The 18,749-nt window shown below is 33.8% G+C and overlaps 1 protein-coding gene across 1 annotated transcript; it reads right to left on the bottom strand.

Moving 5' to 3' along the window:
- Positions 1-3,104: 3,104 nt before the first annotated feature.
- Positions 3,105-8,466, bottom strand: LOC126726228 (shaggy-related protein kinase eta). Its single transcript, XM_050431440.1, has 12 exons — positions 8,216-8,466; positions 7,046-7,135; positions 6,788-6,847; positions 6,437-6,709; positions 6,289-6,363; positions 6,080-6,136; positions 5,387-5,527; positions 5,224-5,274; positions 5,049-5,144; positions 4,687-4,770; positions 4,303-4,404; positions 3,105-3,775 (listed from the first exon to the last, which is right to left on the bottom strand). The coding sequence occupies exons 1-12, from the start codon at positions 8,228-8,230 to the stop codon at positions 3,686-3,688; spliced, it is 1,134 nt and encodes a 377-aa protein (XP_050287397.1). The 5' UTR covers positions 8,231-8,466; the 3' UTR covers positions 3,105-3,685.
- Between the last annotated feature and the right edge of the window lie 10,283 nt (positions 8,467-18,749).

The following is an 18,749-nucleotide window of genomic DNA, read 5'->3' as shown; positions in this document are numbered from 1 at the left end:
TTAAAGATTCATATTTATCAAATAGAGGAAAATGAGACAATCATATCTTTGCTAGCATTATCACCATCACCAAGAACACACTCTCTCTCTCTCTCTCTCTATATATATAAATATAAAATTGGTTGTAGAGATTCCTATTGTAATGTTATTAAATCTGTTAATACTCTCACTAAGAGTGAAGAGAATGAAAAATTAATAATTCAATTAATAAATCAAATTCAAAACCCTGAATTACAAAAAGAATATTTGGATAAGTTTAAGAAAAATTTGATAAAATATGAAACTAGTAAAAAACTAAAATCAACTATAAGCTTTGAAGAAACTTTGGAAAGATTTAATAAAAAGAAATCCAAAGATTTAACTGTTAATGATCTTCAACATGAAATCACTGTTGTTAAACAAGAGATAATTGAATTAAAAAAATGAGTTTAAAAACATTAAAAGTGATAACCATAATATTAAACAAGAATTGTTATTGTTAAAAATTGATAAAAACCTTGATAAACAACAATTTGATAATGAACAAGATGAGCACAAGGATGGAGATAAATCCAATCAACAGGCTCTATTTACTATTCAGACTGCTATTAAAGGGTTTGAAAGCTCTTCCATTAGATCTTTTGTTTCCATCAGATGCTAAAGCACTTTGCCAAAATAGGAAAGAGATAACTGGATGAATGTCCAGCCCTTAAAACATAGCTTGAAGGAAATTCTCACTTGTCCTTCAAAGATCCTTTTGCTCTTGCAGAATGTTAGAGAAATTATTTTAATAATCAAATTCTTGATGTTGCTCAAAACCTATGGAAAGATTATCATTTCATAGGAAGCATAGATAGAATTTCTGTTTTCAGTCCCAGACCCTATGCCAATGCCATTGCTCATTTGCGGATAGCAGATCATTGTAATCCAAGAAGTTTTCTCATCCTAGGAAAAACTCTAGAGTTTGAGCCACTTTTATATTGCGGACTATGTAATAAATATGCTATTTATCATGAGCATGCATGTAATGATGATTCTTCGTGGGATCCTTATGATGGTTATTCATTTGATGCTCCTTCCATTGATTGATGAATGGTCTCCTTAAGTTAATGTTACTACTAAAGGAATTCTTGTCAAGTCGCATTGATAAAGTTGATTCCCTTGTTTGTTTGGCTTGCACAAAGACCAAAATGTTACAATGTTTTTGAAGAATACATTGCTGAAAACCCTAACTTTCCCTACCATTCAGAACTGTTTGAAAATACCTCGGATTTGGCGGAAGATTGGTATTGATTCTCTTATTTGTCTAGCCTGCACAACGGCCAAAACACTTCAATATTTCCCACCAATACGATACTTCTGAAGCTTCCCAATAATGGTGCTCATTTGGTTTCCTTTGGCACAAAAGGACAACAATGATGAGATCTAGACCCTTGAATTGAAGGTTTCTGAACTTTACGTATCCTCCTTATGATATATATATATATATATATATATATATATTTATTTTATCACTTCTCTTTGTATGATTTAAAGCTTAATTATTTTCATAAAAGAACACTCTTTTCTCATTATTTTTCTATTTTTCCCGCTTACTACATTATTTTATTGCTAAAAGAAAAACCCAACAGTAACAATCAGAAAGTGGTCCATTGGCATGAGCTTCAGAGTTCAGGCTAGACTATCATGGAGAATCCGGATCCAATCACCGGCTCATTAGAATGCGATGCGTGTACCAACCAAAAAAAGAGACCCAAATAGCCTAACCACCATGTTTGGAAGGAATAAGGGACCGGGTTTTGAAAGGCAATAATAGATATATAGCACATGGGATGCTCTCACGAAGAAAAAATCTGTTGAACAGTTCCTGGATTTAGACAACCATAACATTTACATTTCCTTCTTTATGTGCAATCATCTTTGGTCCAATGGAGTGTCATAACCAAAAAGTATATAAAGAAAAAAAAGTAGATGTACATAACATTTACATTTACATTTTATTTGACCATATAGGAAGTGAGCAAAGTTAGCAAGTGTTAAGGAAAGTTGGTCTCAATTTGGAAGGAACAAGGGACAAGATTTTTTTTTTCAAAGACAATAATAGCACATGGGATGCTCATGCTCTCCTGAAGAAGATAAAAATGATTAAAATTTGTTGGATTTAGACAAGTATGATAGAGAGTGAAGGTGTGAGTGAGTGACAACAAGCTCATTGAGTCATGAGACCCCTAATGTTTTGGTCGGCTTTGTGGTTGGGAGGAATGGGACATGGATATCGGATCGGATAGGATCTGTTCTGATTAACCAACTACCACAAAGAAGCTCTCCTCCAGAGACTTCTTCATAATGCTTTTGAATTACAGGCATAGCTTGAATGCCTCAAATTTAACTTCCCACACCCAAGAGTTTTTCACTCTTGGAATCAGTAAGGTGTTAGTGTTACTCTTCCATAATTGGATAGTCAAATATTAGATTCCAGTAGTCCAAAAATGAAAGTGACTAAAGAACCAGAAATAATAGTGGAAAAGATCAGAGTCTATTCTTAATTTATTTTTATACATTTCATATTATTTTTAATTATTAAAATAAATTTATTTTTATACTTAATATTTTTTAGCTGGCAGGAAAGGGTGAAGGAAGTGGCAGGGAACGTGGAGAAAGGGAGGATGAGATGGGTGCCTGTTTGGTTAGCAAAATCTACTAAAACACATCCTACAAGTAGTCCCAACTCTCAAAGCCATCTTCACAATTGAGATTGTTTGGGAGAATGAAATGGATTCATTGTCCAGGGTAATTTCAACATCGAGTTATTAATATTCAGTACCACCTATCCTTAACAAAAACCTTATGTTCCTATTATGAATTTTCCTGTCATAATTTGAGCTTAGGGAGAAAATCTAGTTAACCACCATTTTTAGTTTAACGCACCTAAGCTTTCCATCACTTTATAACAGTGCAGTTCTGAGCTCTGAATGCAAATTCACAAGATCCATGCCGCATTGAAACAATCATATTCTTTTTTTGATAAGAAACCAATCATATTCTAGAAAAGAACAATTCACAATCCCAACATTTTATGAATCCAGCGAAAAAGATAAGTGAAAAGCCCAGCAAAGGAATCGAGTGCAAAACAGTACTAAATAGAGAACAATAGCATTTAATTCGCACAAACAGTAGGTGAAAGCATTTGTCTGCAAATACAAGTCAGCCACCCCAAACCACCAAAGAACTAATGGAAAACAACATGCAAGTAAACCATACCCAACAAGTTGCAAAAACCAACAAGAAGACCACCCCCTTTAGTTTCAGCCATTCTATTCGGGGCTTTTCATCCTAGCTATAGATACACTTTCCCTAGCTTTTCCTCTGCTAGCAGCTTTCTGACCAGTTCATCTCCAGCTACTTTTACTATCAAACATGTACAGAAACAAAAAGGTGTCTTGAGAAAGGAGGGGGGTTGGAAAGAGCGATTCTTTTTTGGGATGGGAGGGGTGGGGAGGGAGGAGGAGGAGGATAATAGTGAGAAAAACGTAGAAATGAACTCAACATGAAGTGCAGCTATCCAGCCACTCGAGTCTCTATGCGTCTCGGTATAGCAAGAACTGATATTGGTCAGGCCTCATGCATTGTGATTTGAACACAGATATTACTGCTTTGGGTCACATATCAACCAGAAAGATAACCATTCCCGCATGACTTTCCACACTTATGTGCCTGCTGGATGCAATAAACCTATTTGACGTTTCACATGATCTGGTATCAACTTATTAACAAGCTCTGGAGATGCCCCTGACAACTGTAATCAGCACACATGAATCATGTAAGCAATTTATTACAAATGAAATATATCAGTTGTAGAACATTTACCTAATCACCCAAAAAAGGCACATCAAAGATATTTTCCCACCATTAATAATTACTCTCTATAACATGTAGGAAGATTAAGACAAACATCATAAACCTCCTAAAGGGGACAAAAGGGCCATGTACAATAAGACAGACTACTGCTGGCCACTGGGACAATTTTGATAACTCCCATTTAACAACTCTCCACCTCCCTCTCTGCCCTACACAAAATGAACAGTGATGGCTAGCCCTACAAAAATTGAGCAACTAGCAATCTAAAAAGCAGTGCCATATCCATGCATTAGCAGGCACCATAAAGGACTAACTTTCTCCTAGATTTGACACGCTAACATAGAGACATATTAATTATTGGTGTCTCTGTATTTGGACGTTAAAAATCCATACTGACATCATTTTGAATCCAATCACTAATGGACACGCATATTCAGTACAAACTGATAAAATTAGAATATGTACCTCCTGTTTAAAGTTGAAGAGCGGTGGCAATGGGCGATTATTTTGTAGGCGAGCATTGGGTTCTCGGAGCTCATCAAAGAAAGGGTGTGCACATGCTTCAAGCTGCAATAACAAAAGTAAATCCTAGTAAGAAAGGAGAGCAAACACAGACACACACGCTTGCGCACATGTACACACTATATAAAAAATATCCACATACACTTGCATAATATAAACACATTTACATGAAAAACACAAAATAACATAATAGCAATACTCTTGACACCAAATAATCCATTGGCATGTAAGTATTGACGAACTAACTTCACATGATTATTGGCTACACCAAATACAAGTTGTAATCATATACCCATATTAAAATAGCACAAACTAAAATGAACTTACTGCTGTGCAGCGAAGACTAGGTGAGTATTGCAGCAGTCGTGAAGCCAGATCAATTGCTTCCGGAGGCATTCTTTTGTGGAAAACCTATATCCAGAAACTTAAAACTGAGCTGAAATGTACTGCCAAATTTTTTTATAAGTGAAATTCACTGCCGACTATGTTAGAGGACCAATATAATTGGTATTAGAATAATCAAGCTAATGTTTGCATCATTAAGAACCTTAGGTTTACAAACATCTGACATGCACATAACATGAGTAAGAATGGGCATATATTTGCTAAAAAAGTCTAAATGCAAAAGTCGGACAACACCTCCTCATTTCAACTTAATCTTGTGATTGAAAAGGAAATAAAATGCAAACCTTGTGCCAAGGGTGCGCTTTTATCTGTGGAAACCTAAAATCGGTATAATTTGGATTCATGCAACGTATTTCTTCCCGAGTTGGTGTACCAAGAACCTGTACAAATAACAACATTAGAAGTTTACCCATGATCACTAGAATTGCATGCATTGAAGCATTGACAATCAAACCAAACCTTGATAATTTCTACTAGCTGGTCCACCGCGTTTTCTCCAGGAAACAGTGGCTACAAAAATTATAAAACAAATAGGTCAGATATAAGACAACTTACAATAGAGAAAAACTTACCTTGTGAAGACTGCTGGAAAGTTAAAATTGGGAAGGAGGGAAAAACTAACCTGACCCAGAAGAAGCTCAGCAAGAACACAACCAGCTGACCAGATATCTATTGAGGTTGTATATTCTGTGGCACCAAAAATAAGTTCTGGAGCCCGATAGAATCGGGAACATATGTATGATATGTTTGCTTCACCTTTGACCTGGTCACACATGTAAAGTTATGGTGAATAATGGAAAAAATATATTAGAAAACAGACTAAAGAATAAAATCATATTTGGTAACATAAAATAATCAGCAGTCACACAAATCATCTCTCCAAATACAGAGTAAAAAATTTGCCAACTAGGGAGCTTAAAGACACAAATGACAAATCCACTAGCACCCACAAATAAAAAGCACGACCCATCTTGCTCTCACTACTACACAAATGTCACATTGTAGCAGGAAAGGACAATAAATATTGGCAGGTAATAAACAGTTTTGACACTTTTGGGAGTTGTTTTTTCTACGCTCAACACGGAACTTCAAACCTATAACTTACCTGCAATCACTTAAAATAAAAATATACCACAATTTCACCAATCAATCTCTCAGCAGAAAAATTACGTGAATGTTTATCAGAATGATAAGTTATCAACAGGTTAACATCCTAAAGATAATTGGAGCATAAATAATTGGCCAATTGTAACATAAAAGAAATGCAGAAACAGGACGAAACTTTTGAATATTTGAGGAAAAGAGGTCAACATACTAGCATTTTTGCACTTCCAAAATCACAGAGCTTAACCTGGTGAGTGAGAGGATCAACCTGCAGAAAGCAAAATATAGTCAGAAAACCAGTTACAGCATTGTAATTTTAATCTTCTTAACAAATAAAAGTTACAAATTGACTGTTCATTTTATTTTAACAAGTTTCAGTCCCAAGTTCTACTTCCAATTAAAAATAAAAGGGAAGCGTACCAAAATATTTTGAGGCTTTAAATCCCTATGGCAAACTCCAGGAACAGTGTGTACATAAGCCAGACCCCTAAAAATCTGCAGACATTCCATGGTTAATATCAGGAAGAATGTGTGATAATCCAACAATATAGGAAACCATCATGTATACCTGGTACATGTAGAGCTTCACATAGATTAGTGGCATTCTCTGATTTGCATTGCTGTAATGCTTCAAGACCCGATACATGGTCTCAGGGACATATTCCATAACCAGGTTGAGAAAAAGTTCATTTTTACTGGTGGTGGAAAAGAAACAATGCTTCAGAGAAATCACATTTGGATGATCCATTACACGCATTAACTGCAGTTCACGATTTTTATATCTTTTATCTTGCAAAACCTTCTTTATAGCTACTGTCTCCCCAGTTTCCAAGCATTTTGCCTAAGAAAAGAGAAATATCAGGCAAATGACATGACAGATAAACAAGTAGGATGAGCTAGAAATATAACACTAGGATACCTGGAAAACAATTCCAAATGAGCCAGTTCCCACAACACGCTCTGCCATGTAACTAATTGTCTGCAAGAAGAATCACACCAAAGGCATCAACTTCCCATTTTAAGAAACTGAAACCTCATCAGCTATTAAACCGTCTAAATCTCTAACATTGTTCAGCATTTATATTTTAATATTGAGAACAGTCAAAAGCATGAAGCTACAAAAGGAAATGAACAAGAGATTAACAAACAGGTATTCCCGACTCCCGAGAATGCTTACCTGCTTAGGTTCTCCATTTTTGCCACCAATTGTCGTGGAAATGATGTGACCCGTCGGATCATTTCCATCCACAACAGGACCAGAAATTTCCTGCAAAACAAATCACATTAAGGCTTGAGGGATTTAATCAAAAATACTTTCAAACATTATACGCAATATCTACAAACGATCTACTACCAGCAAGGACCAGAAAACTTTGTATAGTAGAATTCACTAATTAGCAGACACTAGCTGACAATCGGCAGCTGCAGCCGACTAGTAAAGAAAAGAAACACACTTAATACAGCACTTTCAAAGCATATTATCAGCTTGGACTACAAAAACTAGAAGTTCCCAAAATTTCCATGAGAAGAATAGGTATCCAAAAAGCTCAGAAAACTTTTATAGAGACGAATTCAACCCAAACAGCTAAAAAAGCCAAATGCTTTAAAACTTGAAATTGTTGCTAAATAACACAAGGGGATCAAAATCCACTAACCTCCTAAAGCTTTTTTCTTTTTTTCTTTTTTCTGTACGTGTTATAATTATCCAAAAAGCAATCTTAACCAAATATAAAGATCACCCACTAAGTAAATTATACAAAACACTGAAAAAAATTTAGACAGAAACCGAGGCAACTACGAAGTAAGTTCGATCTGACGGAAAATCGTATGAATCAAACCCAATTTCTTCAAAGAACCCACTGTTTATCAAAACCAAACCTATTCAAGAGCTAATTACAGTAATCTAAAGCAAAATCCAGCTCAGAAACACAAATTTGGTCCTGGTAACAGCTTAATTAAGCTCCAAAATTTGGAAAATTTGTAAAAAAAGAAAAAATTGTTAATCCTAGAGAGAGATCGGAGCCTTCTCAGATATAAGAAGCAGAAGAACGAAGATTCAAACATCGAAAACCCTAGCTCCGATCTCAGATCAAACCAAAACCAAAAAACCCAAAAAAAAAAAAAGCAAAAAGGATCTCTCTCTCTCTCTCTCTCTCCGAAATCTCCCCCCCCCCCCAGCTCAGCGATCGAGATCAACCGAGAAAACAAGAGAAAGAAAACCCTACCACGGCGTTTGGTAGGCGAGAAAACGAAGGAAAAAATCCCACATTTTTTTTTTCCGCTTGAACAGATTAGTCTCTTGTTTAAAATTAAAAAAGAATTTTAATGGGAAAACGGCGGAGAATACCTTGTCGTCAGCCATGTCCAGCTCGGCACGGCAGTGGAATGAGGAATATTGATGTCGTTGTCGTAGGCTGGCTCAGCCGGTAACGAAGATGAAGAAGAAGAAGAAGAAGAAGGAAATCATGAGAGAGAGAAAGAGACAGAGGAATTTGGACCCAAGAGAAACAACAACAACAACAACTAAAACTACAGCTACTACAAGCCCATGTGATTTTGATTCCTCCCACACTTTTCTCTCTTTCCTTTTCTTTTCTTTCCCTTCTCTCTTTCTTTTCTTTTCTTCTCTCTCTCTTTTTCACATGTTGCCAAAAACGCCCCTCACTGTTTCACTCATATAACGAAGACTGACCTTTTCAACAATTTCGTCTCTCGTTCTGCCGACGTCAACATGATTGGTTTTTGTACATTCTTTGTTATATTGTCCGCCCGCAGTTTTACTACAGGAGCCGTTAACCTGTACAGTTAGATAATGGTTAATAAATTATTTTTTTTTAAAAAAATTTATAACATTTTTATACAAAATATAAAAGTTGTCAATTTTTCATAAAAATATTTTCTAAATCAATGTTTCTGATTTTTGTTTCTTGAATAATACTACAAATACAAATTATTTTATAATATTTTTACAAGTTGCTAATATAATTTTAGTAATTTTTAAATAATTATTGACAAACATATTAGAATTAATAAGATAGTTTGTAAAAATATTACAAAATAATTTGTGGATGTAATATTACTCTTGTTTCTTAGGCGTAATGGTCGTGTTTTCAACTTTTTCGTTGCTTCTTTCTTCCTACATATGGAAAACGTTAGGCGAATGACTTTTGTTACAATACAATAATAGAAAACATGTAGGTAAAGGCTATATTATTAGGTTGTTTTATACATTATTGATGTTATGACTTATCAAACTCAATTTGGGCTGTTTCACATTTTATAGGTGAAAAGTATAAATAAGGTAATATTATTTTATGCTGTGGAATATTTTTGTTGACGTTAGAATATAATTGAAACCCTGCCTGTGGCTAATACCTAACGACTTTTAAGTCAAATTCCACTTCCTTATTTTTGATGGCGACTTTTTAAGTTTAAATCTCCCTCATCCACTTAAATTGTATTTTCTTTTTAAAATGTTATTAATGTGAAATGAAGAAAAAATAAAATATCAACTACTATAACATGAAAATGCATAATCTTACGACTTAATTATGAAACTTAAAGGATGTTTCACATCTATAGGTACAAAGTAGAGAGTAATATAATTTACCCAAAAAAAAGTAGAGTAATATTATACAATAATTCTTGACAATTTGAAGAATATTTTTGTCGACATTGAAACATAATTGAAGCCTCATGTGAAAAGGGAAAAATATTGAATATCAACTATTTCAACATAATGAACAATGATGGGCAGATATTCCTTTATGAATTTTAAATCTAATTTGTTGAGTTTTTTTTTTTTTCAAAGGTAAAATTTGATACAATTTTCTTCCGTATTGTGACATAAGCTTTTCAAATAAATTTAACAATGCATTTATATTGATCAGAGATGACATGGCTAAATTTACTTACCTTTAAAAAAAGATAGCATTGTTTGTATTTTAACGTATTGGTCAATCCAACCAAATGATTGAATATAATTAGGTATAAGATGCAACGCTAATAAAATAATATATAAATTTTGCCAATTATCAAAATATTGAGCATCAACTCAAAAGAGTAGTCAATTTTGGGTGGCTAGTTGCTCATGGTAGACTTGTTATTGGAGAGAGCAAATAAAAAAGAATGGTTCTGCGAATAGTTTTGGTTCATAATCTTAAAAGGAGAAAAAAAAATTATAAAGATAAAGAAAGTTTTGTTTGAGGACAAATTGTAGGGAATAATGCACATAACATAATAGTTGGTGCTTACTTAAAAAGCAAGGGAGTTGAAGCTATAAAGAAGTAATGAATATAGTATAGAACAAAGCAAAATTTATTATGTTAGTTGTTGCATTAAGTTCATGTCACCATGACAAGAAGTCAATAGCTTTTAAAATGGATTGTTTAATTCGGTTCAATCAATCAATCTGCTCGGGAAAAAAAAAGGTCGGTTCCATTGATTCTATTGCACATCAAGCATTAAAATTATCATATGAAAAAACCTCAACTAATTTATGGGTTTTTCTAGCCCAATAATTGGTATGATTGGTTATGAGAACCTTATAACTCCCCTTCTTTTAAGTCCCTCCTCTTATAGTAAGTCGTAACTATTGAATATAAAAATTAGGACTTTGTTAACAGGTGCCGGCCAGTATCTGTTAATGAACCAGCTGTGGTTAATGAACTAGTTGTGGTTCATTTATGATATATCACAAATCCCATTGCATAAGAAACTGGCAAAGTTTTACTTTTCAACTGTTATTTATCACAAAATGATTTGACTTTCTCCATCTAAACTGACATACATTTAATACATATTCAGTTTTTTTCACATCCCTAAAAAAACGTGAATAGTTTATTTTAAATTTTATCATATTAACGGGTGCTGTACAGCACCCATTAACAGCATCCTAAAAATAAAATAAAAACTATGAGTTGTAAGCTAAGAACTAGACAATTAAGTCTATTGATTTGAGGTTACCATCATTTTAGCTCTAATTAGAAATATGTCATGAGTTGCAATTAATGTGTTTGAAATTTAATAAAAACAAGTAAAAGAAAGTCTGTGATTCAGAATTAAGAATACAAAATTAGTAGTTGTTAAAGATTTATACATCATTTTCAATATAATGATCTAGGGAGATAAAATTTGTCTGCAATGTGATATGTGAGGAAAACAATCAATATTAATGATCAACTATTTGTAATTGCTACTCATCCATGTAAGGCAGAATTGACCCATCAAAATCCATGGACGCAGGCCGTGATACTGATTCTACCTTGGCACCATCGCTTTAAAAACTAAATTGGATCAGTTGGTTCAATCAGTTGAACATGAAATCAAACTTGGAATTGGTCCAACATAAAACTAAAATTGATGCATTTTCTATTTCTTTGACCAATTTGATTTTTAAAACCATACAATTCAAACATAGATTCAACTACTGTAATTCCCCACTTTATTATAAGCCTATGTAACCAGGCTCAGCAATTTGTTTGAACATGTTTTCACCGCAATGCCTTTTTTATATTATAGTTATTATTTGTTGAGAATGGAGAAATTATTGTGTACTTCCAGAGAACTATAAATGCGTACTCCCTCCTCTTATATAAATGGTGGGTTTCACTAATTAAATTCATGGTGGGACCCACCATTTATATGAGAGAAAAGAGTACGCATTTATAGTACTCCGAAAGTACCTAATAATTTTCAGTTGATAATTAATGCCTTCTTTAATTTGAATAATAATTTTTAAGAAATCTATGATTAATGAGCAGGGCATATAATAATCCAATATATATGCTTATATTTTATAATATATGTGGATCGAAGCAATCTACATTCTACGGTTGGGGATCAACGTGAGCTTGGTGTGACGCACTGCATGAATTTGGCTCTTTTTCTTTACATTTTAATCTCTTAAAATAAATGCATATCTAATGAGACTTAAAAGTTTGCTTAATGGAAGGATATAGGGCCAAAAACCAAAAGTAAAGTGCGAGCGTGGTAATCCTATAGTAACAAAGTGCCTGCTTCAGCTCCATTTGCAAAAAGATCTTTGTTGGAATCCATTCATTGGTGTTGGATTTCATAGTTATGGTATATTTGCCAATAAGGTCGAATGGTAGCCATGGAAATGGTTATGTGAACCTAGTTATGAAGACATAAGGGGAAAATGAAAAAAGAATGATAAACAAATATGAAAAAGTTGGTCACAAAGGTCACCCTTTGAAAATTATGAAAGTAACATTGTCCTTTCTCAGTCTCCAAAGAAGACATTGACCATAAACAAGCTTTGTGTATTTTTTATTATTCACATTCCATCCCTTTAACACAATAAAGTCTATGTTAGTCACCTCACCATTGATTATTGTATGGTCAGGGAAAAAGAAGGGGTTGATTAAAAAAAACAGGATAACATTTTTTGATGATTAAAAAAAAAAAAAGAAAGATAACATGAATTTGTCCCCTTAAAGCATTAGAATTCAGAGACACTGTTGTGGTTTTTCTCTTTTTTTGGATACCTCGGCAAAAAAAGTACATAGAAAGAAAGGTCTGGACCGAAACAGGAAAAATGCAACAATGATGAAACTTGAGCCTGACTATAAGGTGTAAAAATGGGTTGTTTTGGGCCGAAAACACCTAGTTAAAAGGAAACAAGATCAGCCCATCTTGAGGTTCATTTAGCCCAACGAAGAAACCCTACATAGGTTTGGACCTCTTGGATGTCAAAATTAATTGGGTAAGATTGGTTTTGGATTGTGATCTTAGTATCTTACATAAGCCATTGAAAATGAACATATGCTCCTCCCACCTATCTTAATCTGATCTACTAGCTTGTTTGGACAAAAGTGGGATCATAGAATTGTATGATCCCACAATTTTATTTGACTAAAACATGCTTTGTATTTCCATTTTTTTTTTTCTGTTTCTTTGTCATTTTAATATAGATATGAAAGAAAACAAATACTAAGGCGATAAAATATTAAAAACATTTTTCATCCATTCGATTGTGAATGAAAAAGGAAACGTTAAAGGCATTCTAGCTAATAATAATATTAACATTTCTTTACAAGCCCACTACAACTTTTATTAATAAAGAATAGTCAAGAATTGAAATAAAACTTAAAAATGAATTTAAAGATATAAATATATATATATATATATATATATATATTTTGTTGTGACTTTAAGCATTCCATATCATTCATTTCATAACTTTAATCTAGCTTACATTATAATCTGATGAACAATATGAAGCATTTTAATAAAACAGAGACACCCTCTTTAAGGTTTGCTTTTAAGGCATTCACTCAATTCAAATTAACTAACTCCCACCAAATTTCAAGATCAAGCACTAAGAAGCCCATCTCAGAGCGCCCATAGCTCTACTACAAGTCTACAATACTAGTAACTATTCCAATGGCCTAAGAAACCCTTCACTCATTCTTCTTGAAAGTCTCTTTAGGAGTCCTACATCACTTACAATTCCGAGATTGTCAAGTGAAGATCCATCAGTGTTGAGTTTAAACCAGCGCTTAAATGGCCTTTTGTCAATTCACCTAGATGGTCACTAGCTCTCTTGAAGAGGGCTTTTGAATGACAATATTCCACCGTTTTCAGATTACAAACTTCATTCAAGTTAGAATTAGTTTTTTACATTTAAAAAAAAAAAAAAAAAAGGATTTCAGTGTAGCCAAAGGTTCCAAACACACAAAGGAAAAAGGATCATCCTTGGAATCTCAAGGTGAAGAAAAGACACAAAGAAAGCACAATTTTGTCCCAACCAAATTTGCACAAGCACAAATATTAAGGCAACCACAGGCCGTGAGATGCCCAAAACGTGGCCTTTAGCAATGATTGAAGGAACATTTACGTAGGACATGAGAGATTGCCACAAAGAGCTTATATTTGAAAAATAGTAAAACCTCTTAACCAAGAACCTCCTTAACAAGAATGCTATTATTTACACAATGACAAGAATGTTTGGATCTTCGGAAAATTAGGCATTGGAAATTATTCAATATTTATGGTCATGAAGTGTATAGCCTTTGTTAGTTTTAGACCCCTGATGATGGAGGGACATCTGACGAGGATGACGCATTCTGCAGCAACAACCCCGGAGATTTGGTACTTAGCGAGAACCAAGGGACTGATGGCATTCCATGGCAGAAATTAATGAGAAATAATAGGAGGTCAGCATATCCAGAAGATTGCATTCCATCTTCAAGGTTAATTTGCCAATCATGCAAAAATTCTGCAAAAGATATTCTGGTACATTTTATGGTAATTAAGTTGAAGTCTGCAGCATACCCAAATCAATGAAAATTACAAGGATGATGTCTATCTTTATGAGAAGTTCAAAGGTAGAAGTTGGAAAGCAGGAGATCATATCTTTAATTGATTTCCAATTTATTTATTTCCCTTATTAGTCTTCTAGTTGACTTAGGAGTCTTATTTGTATTTGAATTAGGATTTAGATTTATTTGTTTTCCTGGTTTATCTCTATCTTTATTATATTTCTTAGTTTGATTAGGAATCCTAGTCGTAAGGCAGGTGAGGTTTTATTATAAAAGGGTGTAAAGGGACCTTGGGAAAATGAAGCATATTATTATCAAATTGATTATTATAATGAAACCGGTAGATTTTCATAAAAAATTGTTGTAGCACTCTTCTATCTCTTCTCTTTGTCTTGAACCTTGATCATGGCTTAACTCATAGATCGGAGTAGAGTCGTATAACTGTTCTTATTTCTTGTATATTTCTATTGTTTGATTATGCGGAAGCTGCGAATCTGATTTATCCCGCATCACCTGAGACAAACAGTATTTAACCAGTTTTAAGGCCAAATTGTTAATTAGATTTATTATGAAAGCCTTAAGTTAAACAATTAATAGAGCATATCATATACAACGGAAATGTAAATGACACAAGATATGATGACCCAAGAAACCTTATGAAACAACTTATTCCAAAGTAAAAACATAGGAGACTTGACCTAATCAATCCCAAGGTAACAGTTTCACTATAAGTTGGAGATTTACAGTCAAGAATATCAATTCATAGTAAATCTAACTTCAATTACCAAACTGAACTTTGAATCCCACAGACTTCATGCACTTCAATCATAGTGAAGATTTAGATCTTTAGCACATTTGATGACTAGAATAAGGATGCAGCTTCTACAACACTGAATCTTGAGTTTTTTCAAAGAATATCACCAGTAAAAGATATGAGAGAGTTTTGGGTACAGAAATCCCAAATCCAGAATAAGAGGCATAAGAGGCACCTCTCTCTCTCTCTCTCTCTCTCTCTCTCTCTCTCTCTCTCTCTCTCTCTCTCTCTCTCTCTCTCTCTCTCTCTCTCTCTCTCTCTCTTTTAGATCCAATACAATCTCTTATATAGTGTAGAATAAATGGCACAAAACCCTAGTAGATTGGATGATGTGCTAGGCTTTAAAATTTGCAAATTGATTCTATCTATGATTTTCAATTGGTCGAACTTCAGTCTCGATTGGTTAAAATTTCCAGATTCGAACTTTGAATTGCAGAACTTTGCAGCAATTTTGTCTTCAAAAATAAACTTCTAAAGACACTTAAAACTTATGTTTTGCTTATAAATTGCCAACATAAATAAGACTTAACAACCTTGGTATTTCCTCCTCTCACATAAATAATAGATCCCACTATAAATTTAATTGATAAATTTATTATTTTGTGAGAGAAGGAAATACCACATTATTGTATTATTGTAAGCTAATTTAATTAAGAGGAAAATTTCATAAGAATAGCTTTTAAATTTAATTGAATGAAACTTGGTAAGATAAATGAGAGAATCTCAAAATTCTAACTCTAATCTAAATTGAACAAACACAAGCTTTACCAACATCATGCCCCCATCCCTCACTAAGGTTCTTGAATTGAAAGCATGAGAATAGACGTCCCTTTTTTTGGGGGGATAATTCGATAATTAAAAAAAGGGGACGTGATCACTAGACAACTTTGTTAAAAATGATAAAAAGGTGCTAGTTGAACTACGACTTACAAGATTTTTTGATGAATAATGATCTCTATTGTTAATAACCCATCTGATGCCTTCTTAAAAAAGGACCCCACTTGATTTACAAGCTGTCGGGGACATTTTTGCGACAAGGGCCGAAAATGCGAGAATGACCCAAATCTCCCCTTGGGTTCTTTAGAAGTGTTTATTTGTGGAGAATCAAGCCCAAAATTCCAAATGTATAATGAACAAAAGGCTAATGGTGCTTTGACAAGAGAAAATCAAAATGCTAATAATGAAAGTGCAGAAAAAGCATAAAAACATAATAGGTATGAAACTTTGACCCACAGTCACACTGAAAAAGAAAATGAAAAAGGTCGTGAGGAAGAGAGGGAAGATTCCCCTGTACCTATATTTCCACTCCTAAGGTTCAGAATTGTGAGAATGTCTCTTGGCTCAGTGGGTTTTTGCTCTCAAGTTTCAGCTCTATAGGGAAAACGTAGTTTAACAAGTCTGAAACTTCGACCCATAATCACACAGAAGAGGAAATTGAGGGAGATCGTGAGGAAGAGAGGAAATGTTCCCCTATACCCATATTTCCACCCCTAAACTTCAAAATTGTAAGATTGTTGAATAGCTGAATGAGTTTTTTGCTTTGAAGTTTTAGGGCTCTAGGTAGAATGTTGCTCCTCTATTTTGAATCTGATTGGGGCCTTTTGTATTGAACTTGGGGTGCTCTAAGTGACTGGTTTTTGAGTAGTGGAAGAGGCTTTTATCCCCTATGATACTATTTTGGTGTTTTGGCTTGGGTTGCTTTTGTTTAGGGAAGAGTTTGGTATGCTTTTAGCATGATTTTGGAAATAAAGTGGGTTTTCTTTAATTAGTTGCCTTTGGTCAGAAATTTCAAACCATTGGCAGGGTCACCTAAGTGAGGGCTAGCAGATGGAGTTGGCCAATGGGAGCAAACTATGTTTAAAGGAAAAAAATGGTTTGGGCAGAAACTTTAGGCTACAATCACACAGAGCATAAAAGCTGTTTTGGGGTGGAAATTTTGGATACAAGACCTCCTCCATGAGCCTGAAGTGCTACCAGTGTCCCTTACCCACTTGGTAGCACGCATGGGTAGGGCTCATGTAAAAGGTCCGAAAGGAACCAACCCATACCCTCCAAACCATACTTCCTCAATTTCCCTAATAAGTCGCATGAGCTTGGACCATGCTTAAAAGAATAAAATATAATATAATACATGAATTGAGCCCACAAGGAAGTCGGGCTTATTTGAATCGGGCTTGTACGAAATGTGTCGCAAAAATGGGTATCAACACAAGCAATCCAAGTTTTTGAACAAGCTTTCCTCTAACATCAATTTGATAAATTTATAACCTTTGCATTTTTATTATTTCAATAGACATTTGGTATAATGCAAACCGTGTCACCTTTAGTTTTCAAAAATATTCCAATAATATGATCACACTAAAGTTTTTCCATATAAATATTGTAAGAGCAGGTTTTTAGTCCTTAAGCCCAAAGAGTAAAAGGATCTAGGTCTAAAGAGCCTAATACGATGAATTTGTAGAGAGTAGGTTAGAAAATTAGGCTTTAATGAGTTGGGTAACAATGATAATGGATTCAGATAACAAGAAAGTAAACATATACTGGTTTTATCTAAAGAAAATTGTCCTCGGCACAATCCGAAGAGATTAGTTCTTGTATATATATCTTGAATTTGATTACAGGCACGTACAGTTCTTGTTGCTACAATATTTTTCTTTCAATTCTCTGATTCCTTTTCTCAAGGCCTTCTTTTTATTTTATACTATCTTTCTCCTTTTATCTCCACCCTTCATGTGTAGATTAGATTGCTGGTGTTGATCCTTGTCCCATCAGCACATTCCTGAAGTCTTCGGTAGTAGCTGTAAGGCTGAAAATTACTGTTCAGTTATTACTTCTTCATTAATGCGGCCAGAGAGTTAGCTACAGAACATTCAATACAGTGGTAGCATCTTTCTCTTAGATATTTCATAACTTTCATTTGTCCTGAGCTTTCATGATGCGTATCCTTATCAATAGAATCTCTTGGAACGTTATTTCTGGATGGCAGACCACACATTCTGATCTCTGCTTTGCTTAGCAGAGGAAGCAATCCTCCTCGGACCACCTTCTTGGACCATCATGACCAATCTCCTTTCTTTATTCACTAATGCCGACTTCCATAATAGCGATTACCTGTCCTTGGACTACCAGGCGTCCTTGGATTGGGCCCTTGTCCAACATATACATAGATATATACTACTGGGCCTATCACCCCTACAAATATAAAAAATATAAGTTATAAAATTATAATAATTTGAATTTAAATTAATTTAGGACTTTCCATACATTTGAGTATGTCAAAAGTGTTGTAATTTAACTAGCATTTTTTTTTTTTTTTGTATTTTTATTTGTTACAATCAAATTATGAAGAAAAAAAGTGCGCAGAAGTTATTTTTCTTTGGAATAACATACAATCTTAAATCCTCAATCTTACCTTAATTCTATTATTCAAGGAAATAATTAACATTATCTTTTAACCATTGCATTCAAAGGTCAAAAAGCTCAAAATGAAAAGTTATTTATCACTTTTTTTTATGTGTTAGAATCCTCTTCATTTGTTTTTCAACTTTCCGTCAATTTATAATAAAATTTTATTTTTCAGAAATCTAAAAACATATATAATAATATCCGTTAGTCTAAAATTAGAAGAAAAAAAAATTTAATGAAATAGCAGAATCCATTAAATGATTAAATAAATAAATCTTTATTGCAAAATTCACCCTAATCTAAAGCAGCACAGATGGGTTACAAAAGATTTTTTTTTTTTTAACCTATAACTTGATGATAGTTCTTTATTATGCGAC

The sequence above is a fragment of the Quercus robur genome, chromosome 5, assembly GCF_932294415.1.
Source record: "Quercus robur chromosome 5, dhQueRobu3.1, whole genome shotgun sequence".
Taxonomy (NCBI): Eukaryota; Viridiplantae; Streptophyta; class Magnoliopsida; order Fagales; family Fagaceae; genus Quercus; species Quercus robur.
Note: the sequence above shows the minus strand (reverse complement) of the source record. Positions and strands in the feature narration are given on the sequence as shown.